Here is a 23,072-nt window from a genome sequence, read left to right as displayed (position 1 = left end):
CCATTGTCTATGGTGACTAGTTGCGGTGTATGGGGTATTCAAGGAAGGCTAACACCTTTGGTGTGAGGGCCTGCTGAGCGGTTTTCAGGGCTGCTCATTCGAGTTTGGTGTTCATTTCTCACCCAACTCTCACCTGGGGCTCTAAGAAGCTATAGCATGCACTGTGGCCGAACTCTGGTAAACCTTCTCAGAAGACAGACTATACCAGATTGAGGGTAACTGATGAGCATTAAACTCATCAGTGATTTGGGGCATGTCTACCCCCAAAATGTGAGGACACCCCTGGTAGCATGGACAGATGAAAACAATTTGTTCTGATAGCCATGAAGGTGACGGAAACAGGCACCATGGAGCACTTAGAACTTGGTCAGACATCAAAGTTATCCACTGCATCCTGGGCCATGGCCAATTGTCCTGACTTTTTTCTTGCCACTGGACTTCAATGATTCAGGAGGAGAGAGTGAGACTGACAACTTTGTGCAACTTTGCCTCACTTAAATCCAATTCACGTACTAGTCAAGACATCACGTTGTGATGCTACTGTTCCTCTTTTTTTTTTAATTTTTAGGCAATTGGGGTCAAGTGACTTGCCAAGGTCACATAGCTAGTAAGGGTCAAGTGTTTGGTTTGAGGCTGGATTTGAACTCAGGTCCTCCTGACTTCAGGGCTGGTGCTCTATCCACTGTGCAACCTAGCTGCCCCTGTTGTTCCTCTTTGAAAAAGAAGGGCAAACAACACCAGATGGGGACTGGTTCCTGCTGTCACCTGGAGGGAATGGAACACAGGATCTTTTATTTCCCACAATTATTGCTTCAACACAAGTAAAATATTTCTTGTGGTGCTCTGTTCCTGCTGGGCATTGTGCTAGGTCTGGAAGTAGAAGAGAAGACTGAGTTCAGTAGGATATCCACCAGTCAATAGCTCCCCTTTGCTTGACTGTCAAGTCTAGTTCCTCAACCTGGCATCAAGGCTCCATTTTACCTATCTATCTTTGGTTCTGAGCTGGGATTTCATCTGCAGTGTGGAAAGTTTCTCTTGAGGGAGAGCTTCAGTTCAGCAATTATCTGTAACTTAAGAGTCTTAGAGAGTTGCCTTGGGACACCAAGAGGTCAAATGACTCATCCATACTCACATAGCTAAGACTGAACCCAAGTCTCCTTGACTCTAAGGCCTGCCCTTGTCCACCGAACCTCACTATCTCATTTCTCCTTATCAAATATGCAAACATTATTATAATGAGGCTGTTTTTCTCATTACTTCTATTCCATACTCCTCCCACTTTTTGGAATCCCACATCAAATGTCATGGCCATTCTAGGCTGTAACAGAGTGGCAGAGTTGAGACTCCTTTGGCACTTGGTTAAATAGTATGTAATGTTCTCTGTTTCATAGGTGTAGTAACTTAGCTCCCCATCTAGACTGTAAGCTTCTTGAAGGCAGGGACTGCATCTTTAACTTTTCTTGTATTACCCACAGGGCCTAAAACATGGCTGGAAACACAGTAGGATTTAGGATTTAGTATATGTTGACTTACCTTATTCAAGGTAGAGGCCCAGACTAGAGCACTGTTTAGCTGAGATCAAACTGCCCTCCAGCTTCATGGGAAACTTCGGAGAGGTGAGCAAATCTCATCTCTGTGGAGCCAGAGTTCCCTAGGACCTGACCACCATGATCAGTGGTAATAGGAGGCACTTCTCTGACTTCTTCTCCCTCTCTTCTCTCAAGGACCACCACAGTTTCACTGTCTTCGCAGCAGCCAGAGCACCACCCTTCTCTGAGGTTCTCAGCCTGGTGGAAGAGGAGAGTGCAAAGGAAGGATTTCAGGAGATTAGAATACCTGGCTTTCAGCCTCCCCCCCAGCATGCTGGCTGGTTGTCAAAGCTCCTTCAGAAAACCCAATTCTTCCTACCTGAGCACTTAGAGAAGCAGTCCCATACCTGGTGTGTGACTTTCTTATCTTGATAGCCGATATGAGTGCCATTATGAAACATTATCACCTGCAGAGACCGGGCAATAATTTTGTTGAGAAGGAGATGAGGAGGAACAGAGAACCAAGCAGAAAGAAACCCCAACTTTGGTGCTCCACCTGAACAGTGGTGCAGTGGATAGAGTACTGTGCCTGGAGTCAGGAAGACTCATCTTCCTGAGTTCAAATTTGGCCTCAGACACACTTAACGGCTGTATGACCTTGGGCAAGTCACTTAACCCTGCATGCCTGTTTCCTCATCTGTAAAATGAGCTGGAGAAGGAAATGGCAAACTTCTTCAGTATCTTTGCCAAGAAAAACCCAAAAGGGGTCAAAAAGAGTTGGACATGACTGAACAACAACAACAAATATGTTCTGCAAGAGAAGAATAAGGAGAGGTTCATGGAATATAGATGGGAGTTAGAGGATATTGATTTGAATCCTGACTCTTCTCCTCTCCGGATCTCAGTTTCTTCATTTGTAAAATGAGGAGGTTGAATTATATGAACTCCAGAATCCCTCCCAAATCTGGTATTTGTGATTCTGAGGAAGATATACTTTTGGGTTGGGGCTGATGTTTGCAGAGGCCCTTATAACATGTCAGTGGCTGCCTACTGTGCTTATATATAAGGGTATGTTCACACTTCCCCTCCAGTTCCCCTTAGGACTCAGAGAAACAAATGTAAAAAGAAGCAAGCAACCAAAATGGATTTGCAGATCCTCAAATCAAATGGTCCACATTGCCCCAGGCTTGAGCTCTGAAGAGCTTCGGGGACATGACCCTAAGTCTTTTCTGCCCCCAAACTTGTCTCCCTCTGCCTTGTCCAAATCCTTTCCCCTCAAGCCTGAATCCTCTTTTTCCAGTCCCAATCTCCCTCTGCAAGACCTAAGTCCCGCCCTCTTTGACCTAGATCTTCTTTTATTCCAAAGGTCTCGTTACCCTTCCTGTTAACTTGGGAAGCAGTAATGAGCCCTTTAGTTTATAGGTTCCTTAACGCCAAGTTCATTGCCCCTTCCCCCTATTTTACTCTCAACCCCCTCCCCCATAGGTCTCCTACCCTCCCATTTCCTCTTCAGACACTTCAGTAGAGCTAGGTGATGTAGTGAGTAGAGTGCTGGGCAGACCTGAGTTTAAATCTGGCCTCAGACACTACTTATGTGACCCTGGGCAAGTCACTGAACTTCTCTTTGCCTCAATTTCCTCATCTGTAAAGTTGGGGTAATAAATAAAAACTTAATTTTGGGAGTTCTTCTGATCCATGACACTCATAGAACATAATTTGTTTATCCATTCCCCCCTAGGAAAACCACCCGTTAGTTTCCAGTTTGGGGCTACCACAAGAAGAGTTGCTATATATTTGTGTATATAGACCCCCCCCCCTTTGATTTCTTGGAGTTATAGGCCTGGCAGTGGTATAGCAAGTCAGAGAGTTTGATAACTTTGGTAACTTTCTGGGCATAGTTCTGTAGCATATACTTTGCTGCCCTGCTCTGGGTGGGCAACACTGACTCTGCCAGAGGGAAAGTGAATTTCGGCCCTTGCTATTCCTTAGAGTTTTTCCCAAGAGTTCACCTTTCCCGTTTATTTTTCCTTTCCTTATCCCCAGTTTCTCCTTACCATATTGATGGAACTGTTCTCAAGCGGGAGAGCCACACCCCTAAGGAGTGTCCACTGGCCAGGTCTTCTCTTCCTGGGAGACTGCAATTCAATCAGTCAATACTTACTGAATACTTTGTCTTTCCAACCCAAAGAAAATATAAAAAAGTAGAAGGTCCTATCTTGATTTCCATTGTAGCTGGGGAGGCAGCATGTGCCTGCTCCTCAAGCAGAGGATGATTAAAGACCACATTGTGTGATTTTGACCAGGCGCTATAGGACTTTGGTGAAGGAGAGCCCATTGTGAGCTGGAGTGTGAGTCCTGCTAGAAGTTGGGATTGAGTTTGACTTTGGAGAACAGGTAAATGTTTGAGAGACAGAGAAGAGGACCAAGTGCATTACAGGTGTAGAATCGTCCCTATGATTTGGGCTCTTGTACTTGTCAAGACAAAAAGGTAGAGGGGATTGTTAGGAAACCCATGGACAACTAGGTGGGATACTAGATAAAATGCTGGGCTTGGAGTCAGCAAGACCCCAGACATTTGCCAGCTGTGTAATCTTGGGCAAAATGCTTAACTTGTCTGGGTCTCAATCTCTCATCTGTAAAATGGGGATAATAATAGCACTTACCTTGAAGAGTTGTTTTGAGGTTTAAATGTCGGCAAACCTTAAAGCTTTATACAAATACTAGTGATTATGGATATTATTATAAGAACCTGGAGGGAAGGGGGAGATGGCTGGGGTAGATTTTGATGCCTAGAGGGAAAAACACTGCTGCTGAAGGAAAAGACAGCAGGGATAAGAGAGGCCAAAGGAGGGAACCCTGACCAGTGGAAAAAGAAAGAACAGGGAGTGTGTCCTCGATAGTGTCAGCTCTTAAGGCTATTCATAGATGGCTCCTGTTCTCTACTCATCCTCTGATCTCTGAAGGGATTAGATATGTCCGTGTAGCCTGTGATTACTCTCATCCAGTCACATACCCTGGGACCTGAACTCCAAGTACACCTCCTCTCCACCCCCACCTCTAAAGTCCTCTACCCTCTCATTTTCTTTTCAGACTCTTCAGGACAGCTAGGTGGACAGTGGATTGAGTGCTGAGCCTGGAGTCAGGAAGACCTGAGTTCAAATTCAACCTCAAGACACTTGCTATGACCTGGGTAAGCCATTTAACCTCTGTCTCAGTTTCCTCATCTGTAAAATGGTGATAATAACAGCAGCTACCTCTCAGAGTTGTTGTGAGGATCAAATGAGATAATAATTGTAAAGTGCTTAGCATAGTGCCAGGCACATAATAGGCAATATATGAATGCTAGTTATCATAACTAATAATATTGATTATTATTATTATTAAGAGTCTGGTGTTGTGCGTCTGTGTCCTCTGGGTATGTTTTTAGCAAAACATTTCCTTCTTTGCCCATTAATGTGGAGTGATAGTGTGTAGGAAAGTGATCTTTTGGCATCTTCTGAATTATCTCTAAAATGAAATCTGGGAAAAAGACAGGCCTGGACTTGGATCTTGGCACCCATAATTATTATCTACGTGTTTTTGGCAAAGTACTTCACCCCTCCAGGGCTCTGTAAAATGAAGCAGTTGGACTATATGACCTCAGCCAATTAGTTAATCAACAAGTAGCTACTATATGCAAGTTACTAATGCTTGTCACTGGGGAAACAAAGGCAAAACAATTAAAACAATCCCTGGTCTCAAAGAGCTTACATTCTATCAGGGAAGATAACATGTATGTAGTACATGCAGAAAGAAAGATATATCAGATATGGAGGGAAAACATTAGAAGTGGGGGTGGGGGGGATCAGGGAAGGCCCTTTCTGACTCTTCTGACTCTAGTATTCTGGTTCCCTCCTCTCTTGCCTCACCTTCCCCACCCTCCCAACAATCCCCTTAAATATTTCTTTCTGAGGTTATTCTTACCTTCAATGTCATACTTAGTTTCCTGCTTAGGTTTGGCTCCTCTTTCTCTCTCTCCTCACAGCAGCCCTCACAGAGATCTCTGATGCTGCTGCCATTTAGATTCTGAAGGGTAAAATCCATTTCCGAGCTCCTGTTCATAGCCTGCACATAGAAAGAGGGCTGAGAGGTAGAGTGAGTTTGGCTGAGGCATCTGTTCATGGGCAGGGGCACATCAATCCTGCAGGATACCAGCTTTGCCGCTGTTGTCAAACATGCTCCATGTTCTGTCCTCCCATTTGGTAGACCCACGCCATTCTCTAGGTATTGTCTTAAAGGTCATAGATGTAAGGAAATCCCTCAAGTACTATAATTTAGTTTGCTGTGCCGATAATAAAGAGGGAGAGGGAGGAGGTGGATCTGCCTTCCTGCATCCTTTCTTTCTCTTCTGCCTCTTTTTTTTCCCCTAAGTTTTTCTTTCCCTTCTCCTCTTGGTAGGTCAGGGCTGAACTGGGAGTATCTTAACATATTGGATGCATCTGGGTTTTCTCTTCACTGGCTTCCTGGCTCCCTTTCAGAGTGTCCCTCTTCTACCTTCCCCTTCCTCTTTCAGTCTCCCGGACACCATTTATCCTCCTGCATAGAATCATGTATTTAGAGCTGAGAGGGAACTCCGAAGCTGTCAGGCCCAGTCCCTTCATTTTACAGATGAAGAACCTTAGACACAAAGGGGCTAAGTGATTTGTTCAGAGTCACACACCCAGGTGTTCTGCCTTCAAGTCCAGTGCCCTTGACACTGTCATGATGCCTCTCAATGAACCAGCATTGTGATCATGACTACTTGAGACCAGGATTCCCAACTAACTATGCCCAGCAAATAAAAGGCGTGTCCAGGGGTGGTTTATGTCATGAGTATCTGGTCAGGTGTGCACTTTAATGAGAATGCAACCATAGTGACAGTGTCTAACTATGATGAGGGACTGTGAAAAAACAGAATGGGGACCCTTCAGAAAGTCCATTGAGTCTAAGCCCTTCAATTTATAGGTGACAAACCAACAGGACAGACAAGTTAAGTGGTTTCCTTGAGGTCTCAAAGTTAGTACGTTTGGAGGTGAAATGAGCCCTTCTGCTGTAGGTTAGATGACTTCCTGATTGTCCCTGGAGCCTTGGCAGTAATCACCGGGCCACTCTCCTCCTCAGTCATACAGTTTGGGGTATTTCTGCCCAGGCCTGGCTTGTGAGCCATAGCTTGAGCTGAGGTGGTTAGGGAGTCCCTTACCTTTGTCTGGTTAAGCAACTGGAGGAGGATGGTCCTTTGAAGGTCCAGGGTACCCAGGGACTCTTTGTAGGGATCAAGCTGTCCAAGGGAAAGCAAGAGGGATGATGCTAGGAAACTAGGCACTGAGGCAGTATCTTTCACGAACAGGCGGTGAGAGTATATTACTGCATTATTTTATTCTCCTATCCTATTCCTTTCAGCACATCCTGATCACAACTTTATCACCAACACTTTCTTCCTCAAATGGTGATGTGCATATATATATACTTATACTTATGTTATATCTGCTTATAAGTATATATATTGTCTACCCTGATAGAATATAAGCTTCCTAAGGGCAAGGTCTGCTTCCTTTTTTACTTTGCATCCCTAGCACCTAGCCCAGTAGTCACATAATAAATGCTTGTTGATTGATTTATTTTACATATATTGTCATGTGTCTCTCCATGTAAACATATTATATATATATATATATATATGAGTATGTATGTATATACACATGTTATATATATATATATATATATATATATATATGTGTATATATGCAATGTGGTATAGTAGATAGAGAAATAGCTAGAGAAAGGCCTTTGATATTTGGAGTGGGTCCTATATGGATAATTGATGGGAGGTCATGGACAAAAGTTGCCTAAAATGAGAAAGCATAGATGAGTAATGATCTGAACTGTAGGGACAAAGTGTCTACCATTATATGGACACAAATCCAATGATGTAAAAGCTTTCATGATCACAAAGAACTTTTGCATATTTCATTTAATACTGAGATACTTTGCAGTAATTCTGTGAGGCAGGGAGTGGAATTAGTATTATCTGTGTTTTATGGATGAGAAAACTCAGGCTCAGAGAGATTGAACAATTTGTGTGAAGTCACACAAATTCCCAGATTTTCTGTTCCCAAATCCAGTACTATTTCTACTATAGTCTTTTCCTGCAACTCCCTGAGAAGGGCATTCCTGGGTACTACTAAGAAGAAAGACATATGGATGGATAAACAAATAAAATAATTTATTTTGGGGTAAAAGAAGGTTGAGCCATCTCAGGTCACAGATCCCACCCTATTCATTAGTTAATTGGAAATTTAGGAGGTCTCTGTTGGGAAGTTGAAAGCGTATTCCTAACTCTTAACATGGTGCCTGCAACGTAGTAGGTGCTTAATAAATGCTTACTGCCTGATTGATTATTGATTATTTCCTAGAAAGGTCTTATGTTCCAACTTCCGGAATGCCCAAGAATCAGGTTATTTCTGCTTCCAGCAAGGCCATGACAATGCCTTGGCAAAGCCTGGGATGGTGTCAGACCTTCAGTGGAATAGAAGCACAGAATGATAGAATTTGAGGGTTTGAAAGGACCGCAGTGGCCTTCTAGACCAACTCATACACATTAGGAATTTCCACCATAAAATATCCAACAAACAAATCTTTTTCCTTCTCCTTTCTAACTCTCTTCTCTAAAGCCCAAGGTCAGGATGGTGGAAGGCAGTCCAACTTGTTTCCTTGAGACCCAAGTTCCATGATGTTTGGTCCTTGGCTCCACTTTGGATCTCACATAGGGAGACTAGCCAGATGGCAGAGTAGAAGAAAGCAGTGCAAACCTAACTCTCTCATAAAACTATTCTACAGAGACCTAGAAAATATCACAGCAAATCCTTATCAGAAAATCTGAGGAAAAGTCACAGTGAGTCATGTCTCCAGCCTAGGTCAGCACAGGGAGATAAAGAGGTCTGCAAACATAGGGATGGGGTCTAGCTAGGAAGGCTCACATGGAGCCTGAATAGGAGCTGAATAAGGGCCTGGAACCATGAAATGGGGCAAGAAGAAATCTTAGATTCAGCACAAAAGGGCTTGATGCTGTTTAGGGCCTTATATTGTTCACAATTTAGGAACAGAGGCCAACTGGTGGCTCTGTAGATTATATCCCAGAACAGGATTAAAGATCCAGCAGGACCTGAGGAGAAGACTTGCTTCTAGTTGTACCACACCAGGGAATGAAGCAACTGTGGGACTGAGTCTGCCTACTGGGCAAAGAGCAAGAACAGAAGTGAGAAATGGCTGTATGGCTCTGACCCTAGGAGTTGGGTGAGGTCTCAAATTCAGCTCCCAGCCTAGTCTGAAGCCTACAGGGGAATAATAGGGTGGGAAGTTCAAATGGGGATCCTGCAGTTCTGTTGCTCTGAACATTTAGTGCTTTTTAGCTAGCTGATGATGATTGAGTCCAATAGTAGTCTATTGGAATTCTAACCAGGGGAAAGTCTACAGTTGTGTTGCTCAGACCAAAACCCAGGTCAGGAGCTTGCAAAGCTCAGATCAGAGTGGCAATAATCAGATTTCACCCTGGATCATACTACTTTGGGAATGCTAAAACCTTGCAAGTCCCAAGCCTGAACTGTTCCTGAGATCCTTGAAGAACACAGTACTTGTTAACCAGAGAAAGTAGCAACAAAATTCAAAAGAATATAAAACAAGACCAAGTGAGGCCTAGAAATTCCCTTCAGAAATGCAATGATCCCAGTCCTAATCCCAATTTGGAAAGCCAGGATGGAAGAATGAGTAAACCAACAAACAAACGAAAAAGAATCCCATCATAAAGAGCTATGATGGTAACAGATGCTTAAGCCAAAAAGCCCAGAACAAGAAGACTTCAAAATAGCTTTAAGAAAATCCTAAAACAAAAACTCAATTTGAGCACAAGTTCAACTACAATTCCTGGGAGAAACATATCAAGAGTTACCAAATGATTCTTATAAATGAAACAAGAGTGCTAAAGGAAAAAAATTGGCAAAGAAATCAGAGCTATGAAGGAAACACTTGGAAAGAGAATTAGCACAATAGGTACAAAAACTTACTCAAGCAGCAGATTTCTTGAAAATTAGAATGGACTAAACTTAATGACTTCATGAGACAACAAAAAATATTAAAGTCAAAAAACTGAAAAAAGAAGAAAATGTAATATATTTTATACAGAAAAAAGCCAACCTGGAAAACAGATCAAGAAGAGATAGTTTAAGAATCACTGGACCACCTGAAAGCCATGACTAAGAAGCCTGGATATCTTGTTTCAAGAAATTCATAAAAGAAAACTCAGATCTCTTAGAACTGGAGGGCAAAATGAATGTTGAAAGAATCAACTTTTTCTGTTAGAAAGAAACCCCAAAATAAAAACTCTCAGAAACATCATAGCCAGAATTCAGAGCTTTCAGGTCAAAGAAAAAAATTATTGCAAGCAGTCAGATGTCACACAGTCCTTGGTTTAACACCCCTATAATTCATTTCTCATATGACATTATGCTTTATAGTTATCTGTGTATGTGTGTTAGCTTATTCCTAGACTGTATACTCCATAAGGGAACTGGCAGTATCTTATCTAAGCTTTGAATGTCCCCTCACATTCAGCAAAGTAGACTGCACATTGTAAACACTTAAATATTGGCTAAATGAATGAATGAATGAATGAATGAATGAATACTTTTGAATTACCCAGGACAGCTTCCTTACCTCTCTTTGTCCTTTTCCTTCTCCTTTTTCTTTCTCAGAACTATCCAAATGGTGCATCTTAGATTCAGTGCAGCTACCATTACAAATGAGTGAAGTTTTAGCAACTTCATTCTTACTTGATGTTGTCTGAGGAGCAAGAAGGCAAGTTCAGTGTTAGATTTGGGGAGGTGAGTCAGCCCTCCTTATCACCATGCTGTCAGAAGTTCCTACTTGAAGGAAATTTCTGTTTTTGATTTGGAGATACTCCAAGGATCAAAGCTGGAGTCAAGGGCAATGAAAGATGCTTCCCTTGGCTGATGTGGGGTCCCAAAATAAGTGGTGACAATGTGAGGTAAGGGAAAGGAAGGAAACTGGAGGAAGGATTGGCGAAGATTTGGGTTCTGTATCATAGTACTGTGCTATTATTGCGATGAGACAAACAGAGCTGGAAGGGCAATTGTAGTAAAGGACAAGGAGACCCTGGAGATGGGGAATAGGGAAACTGTTAATTTATCTTCTTCCTATGTGCCCTACCTCTAAGGGTGTTGTGAAGCTCAAATGAGATTTAGAAAGTACTTTGCAAACTTCAAAGCACTAAATAAATGCCAATTATTGTTATTATTATTATTTGTTGTTGTTGGCCTACTGTCACCAGGCCACCAATCGGATGATGACTTCATTCTCTGAGCCATCTTCTGCACTCCTGTTGATCTTAAGCAAAATTTATTGAGCAATACAGGGGTTTACTGGTAAATGTTTAAAACACTGGGTTCTCTGAAAAAAAAACACTTAATTTTTTAAAATGTTTATATTTAAAGTTTTGAGTTCCAAATTTTACCCCTTCTTTCCCTTCCCCTCTCTGTGATATGGTAAGCAATCAGATATAGGTTATATATGTGCAATTATATACAACATTTCCATATTAGTCATTTTGTACAAGAAGACTTGAATAAAAGTAAAAAAACAAAAGAAAGTGAAAAATTGCATGTTTCAGTCTGTATTCAATCAATATCAGTTCCTTTTCTGGAAGTGGCTTGTATGCTTTGTCATTAATCTTTGAGATTGTCTTGGAACATTGTATTGCTAAGAATAGCTAAGTCATTCACAATTCTTCATTGTACAATATTGCTGTTACTGTGTACAATGTTCTCCTAGTTCTGTTCACTTCCCTATGCATCAGTTCATATAAGTCTTTCCAGGTTTTTCTGAAATCATCCTGTTTGTCATTTTTTGCAGCACAATAATATTGCATTACAATCATATACCACAATTTGTTTAGCCATTCCCCAATTGATGAGCATCCCTTTGATTTCCAATTCTTGGCCATCACAACAATTGCTGCTATGAACATTTTTTGCACAAATAAGTCCTTCCCCCCCTTTTTTTTGGGGGATGTCTTTGGGATATAGACTTAGCAGTGGTATTGTTGGATCAAAGGGTATGTACAGTTTTATAACCCTTTGGGCATAGTTCCAAATTGCTCTCCAGAATGGTTGGATCAGTTCACAACTCCCCCAACACTGCATTAGTGTCCCAGTTTTCCACTATCTCCTCCAACATCCAACATTTTCCTTTTTTATCATATTAGTCATCTGATAAGTGTGAGGTGATACCTCAGAGTTGTTTTAATTTGCATTTCTCTGATCGATAGTGATTTAGAGCCTTTTTTTTTCTTATGACTATAGATAGCTTTGATTTCTTTGTCTGAAAGCTACCTTGAACACATACTTTTAAGTTTAATCTGCATCATTAACACTTGGTTAAGTCTAGAAAATCAACAAAACAATAAATCAATATTTTATCTATAGCGATTACCAATTTCTAATATGTAAATGCTTTCACTGAAAATTTAACAATTGGCACAAGTTGGTTCCAGCACATATCTACCTACCTCTCACTCCTTGCAACAATGGAAGCACAATGCTGTCTTTTCAACTCACAGAGACAGCAAGCAATTTTTTTCTACCTCTATAAAATATTTTTTGGGAATTTAATTGATATGGTACTTAATACATTAATTAATTTAGTTAGTATTGCCATCTTTATTATATTGGCTCAGCCTATCCATGAATAGTTAATGCTTTCCCAAGTATTTAGTTTTGTCTTTATTTATGCAAAGTGTTTTATACTTATGCAAACTCTTTTTATAGTTTTAGAGGTCATTTAGTCCTTATGTAAATCATGGTAAATATGCTCCCAAATATTTTGTAGATTCTGTAGTTATTTTGAGTGGAATTTCTCTTTCTATTTTTCCCTCCTGGGTTATATTGGTTATATGTAGAAATACTGATGATTTATGTTGATTTATCTTATACCCTGCAATTTTACTGAAATTATTATTTTAATTAATTTTTAGTTGACTCTCTAGGGTTAGCTAATTTATTTTTTTTTTTGGTGAGGCTATCAGGGTTAAGTGACTTGCCCAGGGACACACAGCTATTAAATGTCAAGTGTCTAAGGCTGGATTTGAACTTAGGTCCTCCTGGCTCTGGAGCTTTATCCACTTTGCCACCTAGCTGCCCCTAGTTAATTTTTAATTGACTATGTACACTATCACATCTTTTGCAAAAAGCAATAATTTTGTCTTCTCTTTATGCTTATTCCATCAACTTCTTTTTCCTTTCTTATTATGATAGCTGGTATTCCTAGTACTATACCAAAAGGTCATTGACTTTGATGAAATTTTCTATAATTTGTTCTTTGACCCACTAGTTCTTTAGAATTATGTTAGTTTCCATTTGCTTCTTAATTTTTTAAGGACGCTTTATTAAATATATTTTTTACTGCATTATTATTAGCAAGTTATATGTTCAGTATTTCTGATTTTTTACATATTTTGGTGAACTTTACATGCCCTAATACATGGTCAATTTTTGCAAAGGTGCTATATAATACTGCAAGGTATGGACATTTAATTCTATTATGATTCAGCAATCATCAGGAATTAATTACATCTAATTTTTCTAAGGTTCTATTCAGGTCCTTAACTTCTTTCTTATTTGTCTTTTTGTTATATTCTGCCTGCATGAGAAAGGGGTATATAGGGTCCCCCACTGTCTATTTTACTATCTATTTTTTCCTCTATTTTAATGGAGTTTTCCTTTAAGTATTTATATGCTATGTTATTAGGTACGTGTATTAAGTATTGATATTGATTCATTATGTGTGGTGCATTTAAGCATTTTCCCTGCTTATTTCTTTTTACCTTAAGCATTTCTACTCCTATTTTTTTTGAGTTCATCTGAAGAATAATAGATTTTGTTCCAGCCTCACATTTTAACTATGCGAATTTTTGTGTTTCAAGTATGTTTCTTGGAAACAAGATATTACTGAGTTCTAGTTTCTGATCCATTCTGCTATTTTTTTTTCTATTTTGTGGGTGAGTTCATCCCATTTTCATTCGCACTCATTATTGCTAATTGTGTTTTCCCCTCCATCCTAGCCTTTTTGACTTTTGCTTCTCTTTGTTCATACTTCCTTCTTTATACATAAGAAGGTGTTAGAAGAGAGGGAGTTTACCTGACACTTGCAATCTTAAAAGTGAAACAATCTATTTCTTCTTCATTGTATCCTTTTTCCTAACCTCACCGCTCCCTTGGAGAAGCCAGGGAGGAAAGAATGGCAAGGAAAATTGACAACTTAGAATACATGGTGGAAAGCTCCACTCAAGTATTGAGAACTGATTACTCTTTCTTCTTTTCATTTGAATCTTTTCATATCCCTTATTTCAATATGCAAGTTTGTTTTGCTTACGATTGTTCTCTTATCTATCCTGTCCTCCCTGTAAAATTCCTCTCTACCCCTTCTGTGACCCCATCTTTTATTTTTGTTTTTTTGAGTTTAAAGTATTTCTTAATAGAGATGTGTGGTATAAAATTGAATACAAATTTTCTTCTAAATCAGAGGTGTCAAGCATAGAGTCTATGCAGCTTGAACCAAATTAAAATGTTATTGGGAAATATTTAAGAGAACAAATAAAAATACAAAAAGATAGAGATAACATTACATTTTAAAATTAAGTCGATATGTGATCCAAAGGGATCCTTATTTATAGAATAGTGATGTCCATTTCTTATTTGAGTTTGATACTACTACTCTAAATGATTCAGATGAAAGTAAGATTCATGGGATATCCATTTCCCATACTCCTGCTTCCATGGCTACAAACTCTTCATATTACGTACTTCTATTATACAGTAGTGATTTCCCACTTCTTCCTTTTTTCCATATTATAGTCTCCTATTCCTCCTAAGACTAATACAATTAAACAAAACCACCCACAGACCCTCTGTAATTTTAACCTTTCTCTTTGACCTTTAGAGTTATTAGTTCTGAGAAGATATTTGCTTTTTATCCTTTTATTATTATATCAATGACTCATATCCACATATTTCCTTTTAATTAAACACAACATGCTGGGCTCCATATTTCTCTTGTACATACATTTCCATTTCTGAGCTTTCCTATTCTGCATCTCTTGTTTTATTTCCTTTAGGCAATCCTATAATCACTGTTTTCAGTCCGTTTTTTTCCTGAGACTTTACTTGGACTTGTTGTGGGTACTATCCTTTTCAGGGTTTACCTTCTGGGTGACTCTCAAATCAAGGTGTATCCTCATAGTGCTCAGAGTTATCCTTGGTTTGCTCATTGGGAAAGGGGCTGTGTTTGGGTTAAACTCTACAACTGAATGGTGTGGATGGAGGCTGCCTAGTCCTTAGTACAATGTACTAGATTAAGCCCCTCATTCAAGAGACTACAGAGCTACTTTGGTACTAGGCTCTGCCTTGGGACCTTCCTCCTGTCACAAAGCTTTAGGACCTTTCCTTGCTGTAGATTCTGCCTGGGGTTTATCCTCCCTATTGCTAAGCTTGGGACTACTCCAATGTTGGGATCCCAGAACAAGCTTTAGGGACTATTTGAGTTGGATTTTGTCTAGGACCTTTCTCCTGCAGTTTAACTTTGGTCACTGATAGCCGACTAGACTCTGTCTGGAATGACCTCAATCTGGTTCTCTCTGCTAAGCTAGAGTGGGTTCAGGCCCTATTGAGACTAGGAAGACCTCAGGTTCTGTTTTTCTTAGACAAGGAGTGCAGCTCTGGACATTCCCTACAGACTGGAAAGCCTTGAGGCTTCTCTCTCACATGCTGGGCTCAGACATTTAGCCACAGTCTTGGGAAAGGCTCTAGCACTGTTTGGCTTAGACAGTGAGTCCCCAGAATGCCCCAAAGTTGCTCTCCTGTAGCCATGGCCTAGGGAGAAGGCTTAGACTTGGCTGGGCTTGGGCCCTGTGGAGCTCAGTCATGTAGTGTTGGAACTGCTAAGGAGGCTTCAGGATACCTTTGTGCTCTACCTTTGACCTGCTGCACTTGTCTATCTTAGGATCTCTGTCAGAGTCCTGGGATCAGTCTCTACATTGCTTAATAGAGTGGTGCATCTCTAATCCTGTATGGAGTTTTTGTAGGGGATTGGAATCTTCCTACAATCTTACCTGGGCTACCTATCTTTTATTATGTCCTCACATCTCAGAGCAATGCATCTCCATTTCTGATCATACATTTCCTGAGCAATATCCCTTCTGCCATTTATGTGGCATAGGCCTTTATCAGAAATATGACTATACATCTTTCATTGCCTTTTGAGTCATCTGCAAGTTTTTTCTCTGAAATTGTGGTGTTCCAATATTTATAACCATGTAGCATCACCAGAAAAACATTTGTGTTGAAAATGTGGACCTTTGCCCCATTGAGGTGCTTGGAATAGTCAACACTTCCTAAAATTAATCCATCTGGTTTTCTTAGTTAATTCTCTACCCAACTCATTTTTTGTCTGTGTTGCTTCTCCCAAATATATATACTGATCTATTAACTAAATGGATTTTCCATGAAACTGTAAAATATAATCTGTGCAAGAAGCATTTTTCATCCATTTAGTTTTCCCTGAATGAATTGTTAGGCTGATTTCTTTTGGATAAGGATGGATCTAATTGATGAGGTCCTGTAATATTCTGGGGCTTGACATAATCAGTACAGTGCTACCCATAAACAGGGCATCTGAACTATCTCATCCTATGCATAGAAACCACATTCCATTTGGATATTGTACAAGACATCCTATGTGTCAGTGACAGAGCATATATCTCTTTGTTTTAAGCCTTGATTGATATTAATTAGAGAGTCACTGAAAAGTGCTGTGTCTGCGTTTGTCAAGGAATATTTAAAAACAATTTAACCTTTTCAGTTAATTGTGTAACCAAAAAGAGGTGAGGTATTGAAAATAATAAATGGACAGCAAGGAGATGAAATCAGTCAATGCTTAAAGAAGGCTATTCACTAAAAGGTCGAATACTGAGACTGAAGCTTAAAGACTTTCACCACATAATGAGAAGACAGGCCTCATTGGAAAAGACCCTAGTGTTGGGAAAGATTGAAAGCAAAAGCAAAAATGGCTAGATATTGTTATGGAAACAAAGAATATGAACTTGGACAGACTTTGAGAGATAGTGGAAGATAGAAAGGCCTGCTGTTCTATGCTCCATGGGATCACGAAGAGTCAGATACGACTGAGCCACTGAACAACAACAATGAAAACTGCCTATTTCCTGCTCATATTTTCATCGATGTTACCCTCAATATCTATGTAGAATATTCTCATAAAATTTGGGTAATGATGAGAAAGTAGGCATTATGGATTAATTTTTGTTGGGAGGGTATTAATATCATCTGTGATTTTTAATATAATTTTGATATCCTCTCCTTGAGATAACTTAAAGTGACGTCTCAAGTTTTTCAAAATTGTGCTGCCTCCAGCAGGGATTTCCTCAGTGAAATACTTAATCTGGTTCAGTTGCTACTTCCAACTTCATCCTCCTTGGTGCCATTTCTACTTTGTGTAGCACATAGGGGATGGAAGTGTTAATAGTCCAAATGTGGTTCCTTTGTTACTGATGATGAAAAATAGATCATTATTGAAAACAATGACAGATTTGTTCCATTTTTTGGTGTCTATTTTCTGCCCTCCTGCTAGTTTTATTCATGAGTGGATGTGGGATTTTTTGACTTATTTTTATCTTATGTGAAAGACAGTTATTGCAAATACATCTTGTATTTGCTTTCATGGAGAGTAAGTATATGTCAAGTTTTTTGCTTGTTTCTCCAAGGGGAACCTGTGAGCCACTACTTCATTTAGTGCACCTTTCTTTTGTCTTCTGTTTTTTTTTTCCTGTGAGGATATCAATATTGATGTGGTCTACTTCTTTCAACAGTATGTTAAATTGTTGGCCACTGGACAAAGAACTCAGGTTTAAAGTACCTGCATTTAATTTAATGTTTATAGATGGTCTAGTGTGATTCTTGGCACTTTCAACCAAATTTTCTTCTTTTTCATCACCCTCACAATTTAAATGGAAGGGGCCCACACAGAACTGAGGGTCATTTCATACTTTTTTTTGATATATGGGTTACCATGCCCCTCCCCTCAATCCATCACTTAGTGGCCAGTCTATTAAAGAGGATTCTCTAGGTTTTAATCCAGGTTGGCCCTAGAATAGTAGACTTGAGTTATCACTGGGCTGAACTAGAAGACCTTTTAGCATGATAGAACTCACCAGAGCTCCCATGCATTTCTGGAATAAATTTTGAGAATGTAGAGTCATCATCAGACATGGGAGTAAGGCTCTGCAGAATAATTAGTAGGTAAGAGAGACAACCAGGTTGTACAGTCCAAGATAAGTAAAACCTCATTTTAAGCATCAAAGTAATAACTAGACTAATATAAAGGTTAATGCCAGAAATTTGAAAGTTAACGGAACCCAATTATTAGGCAGGAAAATGTGGTCTGAGTCTGGAAATAAGAGGTCAAGGCCAAGAGTGGGGGGGTCTGGGTTAAACAGGGTCAGGATAACTTGGGAGGAGGAATAGTGGCTCCAACTAATAGCTAGCATTTATATAGTGCTTTAAGGTTAGCAAAGCATTTTACATGTATTATTTCATTTGATCTTTGCAACAACCTTATGAGGTAGGTGCTATTATTATCCCAGTTTTACAGGTGAGGAAATTGAGACCCAAAGAAGTTAACTAACTTCCTCAGGTCCCCAAAGCTAGTTAGCATCTGAGGCAAAATTAGAATTCAGGTCCTCCTGATTCCAAGTCCGTTGCTCTATCAATCCATTGTATCACTTTGCTTCACCTGAAGAATCATCCTGAATCAGTGTCACTTTATGGCAAAAGTATGCTCCCCCCTGCAAGACATTTCCCTTGCCATCTCTGCTCAGCTAAGACCTGTGTAGCCTTACAGAAATGGATTAATTGGTTTAATCTTCTTGATGAGGGAAGTTATATGCCCAGAATGGGCTTATCTTTCTCCCATGGCAGTATATGGGTATTGTTCTAAACCATAGTCTTAGCTCTGCCATCTGCTGGCAGCCCTCAAGCACACAATAAAGACTTTACCTAACTTTCTACATTCTTAGAGCAAAACTACCTCATGGTTCTGGGGCACAGCTTATTTTGGGATGGGTGGCTCAAGCTCTGAGAGATGGATGACTGAACCCTGGTTTCCCTAGTAGTACCCAGAAATCCCCATTTTCCTCATGGTTTCTGGTTTCCCCCACTGTCTGCCCTTCCCCAACCCCATCATCCATAGCTCTTTCCCATTTCCTCAACCTCAATTATGACCTTTAACTCTCCTTGACTTTTCACCCATTTTCAAACTTACTTCAGTTATTCCTGAGTAACCACCAATTATAAAGAAGTCTCTCTTTGTTTTCTTGAGCTTGTCCTGTAGGAATAGAGAATGGAGGTAGAGATTGGGCACATGTTACAATGGATGGGGATTGTGGGGCCCCTGGGTATGAGTCACAGAGATAACCTCTGTATATTTTCCCACTGGTCATCAGACTCAGCACCAAAAATGAAGGAGTGAATCTTTGTCCCCCGAACACTTCTCAGAATGCCTGGCATACAGTAGACATTCAAAGTCTGTAGAATTGAGTTAATGTAAGCTCCTTGAGGGCAGAGACTGATTTTTGTCTTTGTAGCCTCAGTACCTTGCACATTGCCTGCCACATAGTGAACCCTTGAAAGAGCATTGATGTTTTATTGATTGGTTATACACATACTCTTCTATCTCCTCTCTGTTTCTGTGTTTTTCTCTCTTCTTCCCTCCCCCCTTTTTCTCTCTGTCTCTTTCTCTCTGCTTTCTCTCCCTTTCACCTCTCTCTCCCCCTATACTTTTCCTTCTTCCTCTCCTTTTCTCTCTGTGTTTCTATCTTTTCCATCTTCTCTCTCTCTCCTTCCCTCACTCTCCCTTCTTTCTCTCTTTGCATATGCACACATGTGAGAGGCATTGTAGATAATCACTACACTAAAGGGGCTACCAACACTGGTGACAGGGTCATTGGCACCTCTGCCCCTTGTCTTTTTGGCACTTCCTATACCCCATATTTAACATGAAAGGAAATAAATTCTAGTGTTTACTGTGAATATGCATATAAGAAAGAAAAGCAACTCACCAATAAGCATTTATTAAGTATTTATGTACTAAACATATAAGAATGTATATGCATGTATATACATTATATATATTCAAACATGCATACATGTATATAGAAATGCACATATACATGTATATACAAAGATACACACATGTATATACACATGCACACATATGCCTACTAGAACATAAAAAATAAATATATAGTAGAAGGAGGGTAATTTTAGAAAGGATGGCACTAAATGATAAAGGGACCAGGAAAGGAGGAAGAAAGGGGGAACCACCTCCTGGGTGCCAGAGTCTTAAAGGAAACCAGGGATTCTAAGAGTCAAAATTTGGAAGGAAGAGCATTCTAGGCATTGGGAACAGCCAGCATATAGGCATTGATAATGGAAGATGGCGTATCCTGTGCAAAGAACAGCAAGTAGGTCAGTGTGGCTGAACTGTGGAATGTATGGAAGAAAGTAGAATGTAAGAAGATTGGAAATGTAGGAAGGGACTATGTTGTAAAGAGCTTCAAATGTCAAAGGATTTTGTATTTAATCTTAGAGGCGAGAAAGAGCCACTGGAATTTATTGAGTAGGGGAATGACATTGCCAGACATAGGAAAATCACTGTGGCAGCTGTCTGGAAGTTGGATTGGAGTAAGGAGAGACATAAGGCAGGGAAACCAATTTGAAAGTTATTGTGTTCAGTCAACAGGTGATGAGAGGTTGAATTAGGATGATAGTTGAATGAGGGCAGGGAGAGTTATTCAAGAGCTGTTGTAGAGAAAGAAATGACAAGATTTAGCAACTGTTCAGACAGTGAAGTGTTTGGGGAGAGGACTTGAGGATAATGACAAGGTTCTAAACTTCAGTGTTGCCCTTGGCAATAATAGAGAAGTTCGGAAGAGGGGAGAGTTGGAAGAAGGGTGGAAGATAAATTCTGGTTTGTACATTTTGAGTTTGAGATATCTAGCAGATTTCTAGCTCAGTGTTCAACAGGCAGTCGGTGAGGTGGGAAGGACCTTAGGAGAGACAAGAGTTGGATAACTAGATTTAGGAATCATCAGCCTAGAGAGGGCAATCATGGGCTGCTCAAGTGAGAAAGTATAGAAAGAAAAGAGGAGAAGGGCATCTTGGGGTAGAACCTTGGGGAGAACACCCACAGTTGGTGGGTATGGCATGGGTGAAGATTCAGTGAAGGAGGCTGAGGAGAGGTGAGACGGGTAAAAGGAAAACAGAGAGAGGAGGGGAGAGAGAGAGAGAGAATAGTCACAGAAATCCAGAGAAGAGAGGAAACAGTATCTAGATGGAGAAGATGGTGAGCAGTATCAAGAGCTTCAGAGAAGTCAAGAAGACAGAGAATGGAGAAGAGGCCATTACATTAAGCAAACAAGAGGTTGTTGATGAACTAGCAGAGAAGAGAAATCCGAAGTCAGATTGGGGAAAGCTTCAGGAGTTGAAAGAAGAGGAAGTAGGAAGTGATTATAGACAGATTTTTCAAGAAAGGAGGTTAGCTGGGCAGGGGAAGAGAGATGTGCAGTAGGCATAGTAGCATCTAATGAGAGGTTTTTAAGATGGCAGAGATTTGGGCCTGTTTGAAAGCTAGAGCCAGTTTCAGGGGGCCAGTTCCACTCTCTTATCCCTAGTAATGGGTTCAGCAAAGTAAAACTGCAAAATGTCCATTTGGAAGTCAGCTAACAACTTTCTTCTGCCTTCCTAGCACCATCTTCACCTCCTCAGCAATCCAAGCTTTTCTTCCACCTCCCTCTGGATCCTCCCATCTTGAGAGTGTTTCCACACTGTGGTTTATCGAGTGATCTCTGAGGACTTGGGGAATGAGGCCTCACCACCTGGTGACCAATCTCTGGTTATGAGACTCCCTGAACTTAGTAAAGTTGGTCCTAAAGAAAATGAGCATCATTTGGGCAAAAGCTTTCCAGCTGGGGAAACCCTGTTAGAAGTATTTTCTTCCAGCCTTCCAGAACCCAGGGTTCCCTGCATACCCCAAATGAAACTCTGCACTACAGCCTGAATGGAGGATGTAGCACTTAACCTCCTCAAGATGCTCAAAAAATTCAGTTAAATTCCCCATTTCGGTTTCTGGTAAATGAAATTAACTCAATCTGTTATTTGGCTCCAGGGAGTCCTGGTCAAAAGAAACAGGAAGTCACAGTTTCCAGCATCCTTGGATCCTATAACTTGCTGATGGAGAACAGACATCAAGCACCTTCTCAGAGGGGAAAGGACTTTGGGTTTATTGAAGATAAGAGGTGTGTGCATGAGGGATCCGAAGGCCAGAGGCTTAAAGTTGGTAAATGGTTAACCAGGACACATTTTAAAGTTTAATTTGCATTATCAATGTTCCCTCTACCATTTTCTTAAGTTTAGACCTTCAACAAAATGATGAATCAAACCGTCATCTGCGGTGCTTCCCAATTTGCAGGGTATAAATGCTCACATTGAAAATTTAACAGTCTGCTCTCCTGAGCATTTCAACTGCTTCTAACACAACCTTGTTTTTGGAGCTCCTGGGTCAAGGTTTAGTGGAGCTGCCAGATCCACTCTTCTCCCAAATGGCAGGGAGAAAGGTGAGAAAGTGAGGATCCCTGTGTTCTCTTGTCCTTTCTGCCTTCCTTCCAGGCTTAGACTCCTCTTCTGCCCCTCTGCCAGCCCCCACCCTCATCAGACACTCTGTTCCTGCTGCCTCCTAGGGTCTCAGCCTCAGCAGTCACATACCTGTCCTGCCTTTTCCTCCTCTGCTTGTTTTCTTCCTGTTGAGACTTTTCCCAGAGGGGTCCCGGCCACCCCCAAGGTGACCCCTGCCACCAAACTCAGCAGCCACAGCCTCATTTTAGCTCATCAGTGCAGGGCCAGCTTAGACTAGAGGTCTGACTCCTCCCTGAGAGAGGGCAGTGACCTGGCCTTTGGGTATTTGGCTGCTTCTGGTGGGAGGTGTCATGGCTTTAGTTACAAGCCATCTTTCAGATCTCTAATCTCACAAAAGACCCTTACAGAGATGGAATTTGAGGGGGACCCAGGGCTCCTGGGACAACCACAGGCAGTCAGGGGAGGCAGGCAAAGTTTTTATTGAGTTTGGGTCCGAGGCTTGGGCTTTGCTAGGAGATGCTTTGGAGCCATTCTCTCCTGGATTTGTGTCTTGAGTGTCTCTGCTAGCACATAACAACTTGTTCCAATGGAATTCTTTTTCTGCTTGCCTATCTTCCTACTCACTTCCTGACTTTGGATTTGATGTTAGGGCTGGGCTGTGTGTGATTCTGGAGGAAAGGTCTGGGCTGCTCTCGTTGGTGCTTTCTTGGGGTATTGAATGTTGTGTTATTCTAGGCTCTCAGGGACAGACTGG

At 40.7% G+C, this 23,072-nt stretch overlaps 1 protein-coding gene across 5 annotated transcripts; it reads right to left on the bottom strand.

Moving 5' to 3' along the window:
* Positions 1 to 524: 524 nt before the first annotated feature.
* On the bottom strand, positions 525 to 22,562 carry LOC110201950 (uncharacterized). Of its 5 annotated transcripts, none has more exons than XM_020977861.2 (9): positions 22,448 to 22,562; positions 18,948 to 19,010; positions 10,257 to 10,382; positions 6,748 to 6,825; positions 5,493 to 5,651; positions 3,584 to 3,664; positions 1,937 to 1,996; positions 1,534 to 1,787; positions 525 to 765 (listed from the first exon to the last, which is right to left on the bottom strand). In XM_020977861.2, exons 1-8 carry the CDS (start codon positions 22,559 to 22,561, stop codon positions 1,569 to 1,571), a joined length of 900 nt encoding a protein of 299 aa, XP_020833520.1. In that variant the 5' UTR covers position 22,562; the 3' UTR covers positions 525 to 765; positions 1,534 to 1,568. The 5 variants fall into 5 exon arrangements, with proteins under 5 accessions (XP_020833520.1, XP_020833519.1, XP_020833521.1 ...); XM_020977860.2 differs by having other exon boundaries at positions 743 to 870; XM_020977862.2 differs by having other exon boundaries at positions 743 to 870; positions 5,493 to 5,633.
* Between the last annotated feature and the right edge of the window lie 510 nt (positions 22,563 to 23,072).

Source organism: Phascolarctos cinereus, unplaced genomic scaffold, assembly GCF_003287225.1.
Source record: "Phascolarctos cinereus isolate Bilbo 61053 unplaced genomic scaffold, phaCin_HiC Scaffold_1;HRSCAF=81, whole genome shotgun sequence".
Classification (NCBI taxonomy): domain Eukaryota; kingdom Metazoa; phylum Chordata; class Mammalia; order Diprotodontia; family Phascolarctidae; genus Phascolarctos; species Phascolarctos cinereus.
The sequence above is the reverse complement of the archived record's forward strand: the minus strand, read 5'-3'. Positions and strand labels throughout refer to the sequence as shown.

What these genes read in the sequence shown, in the direction of transcription:
- LOC110201950 (XM_020977861.2), bottom strand. Translation starts at nt 22,561, where the DNA reads ATGAGGCTGTGGCTGCTGAGTTTGGTGGCAGGGGTCACCTTGGGGGTG. An exon ending in AGGAGGAAAAGGCAGGACAG is followed by an intron (nt 19,011 to 22,447) that starts GTATGTGACTGC and finishes CTATTCCTACAG; the next exon opens with GACAAGCTCAAGAAAACAAA. An exon ending in AACTAAGTATGACATTGAAG is followed by an intron (nt 3,665 to 5,492) that starts GTAAGAATAACC and finishes ATTGAATTGCAG; the next exon opens with TCTCCCAGGAAGAGAAGACC.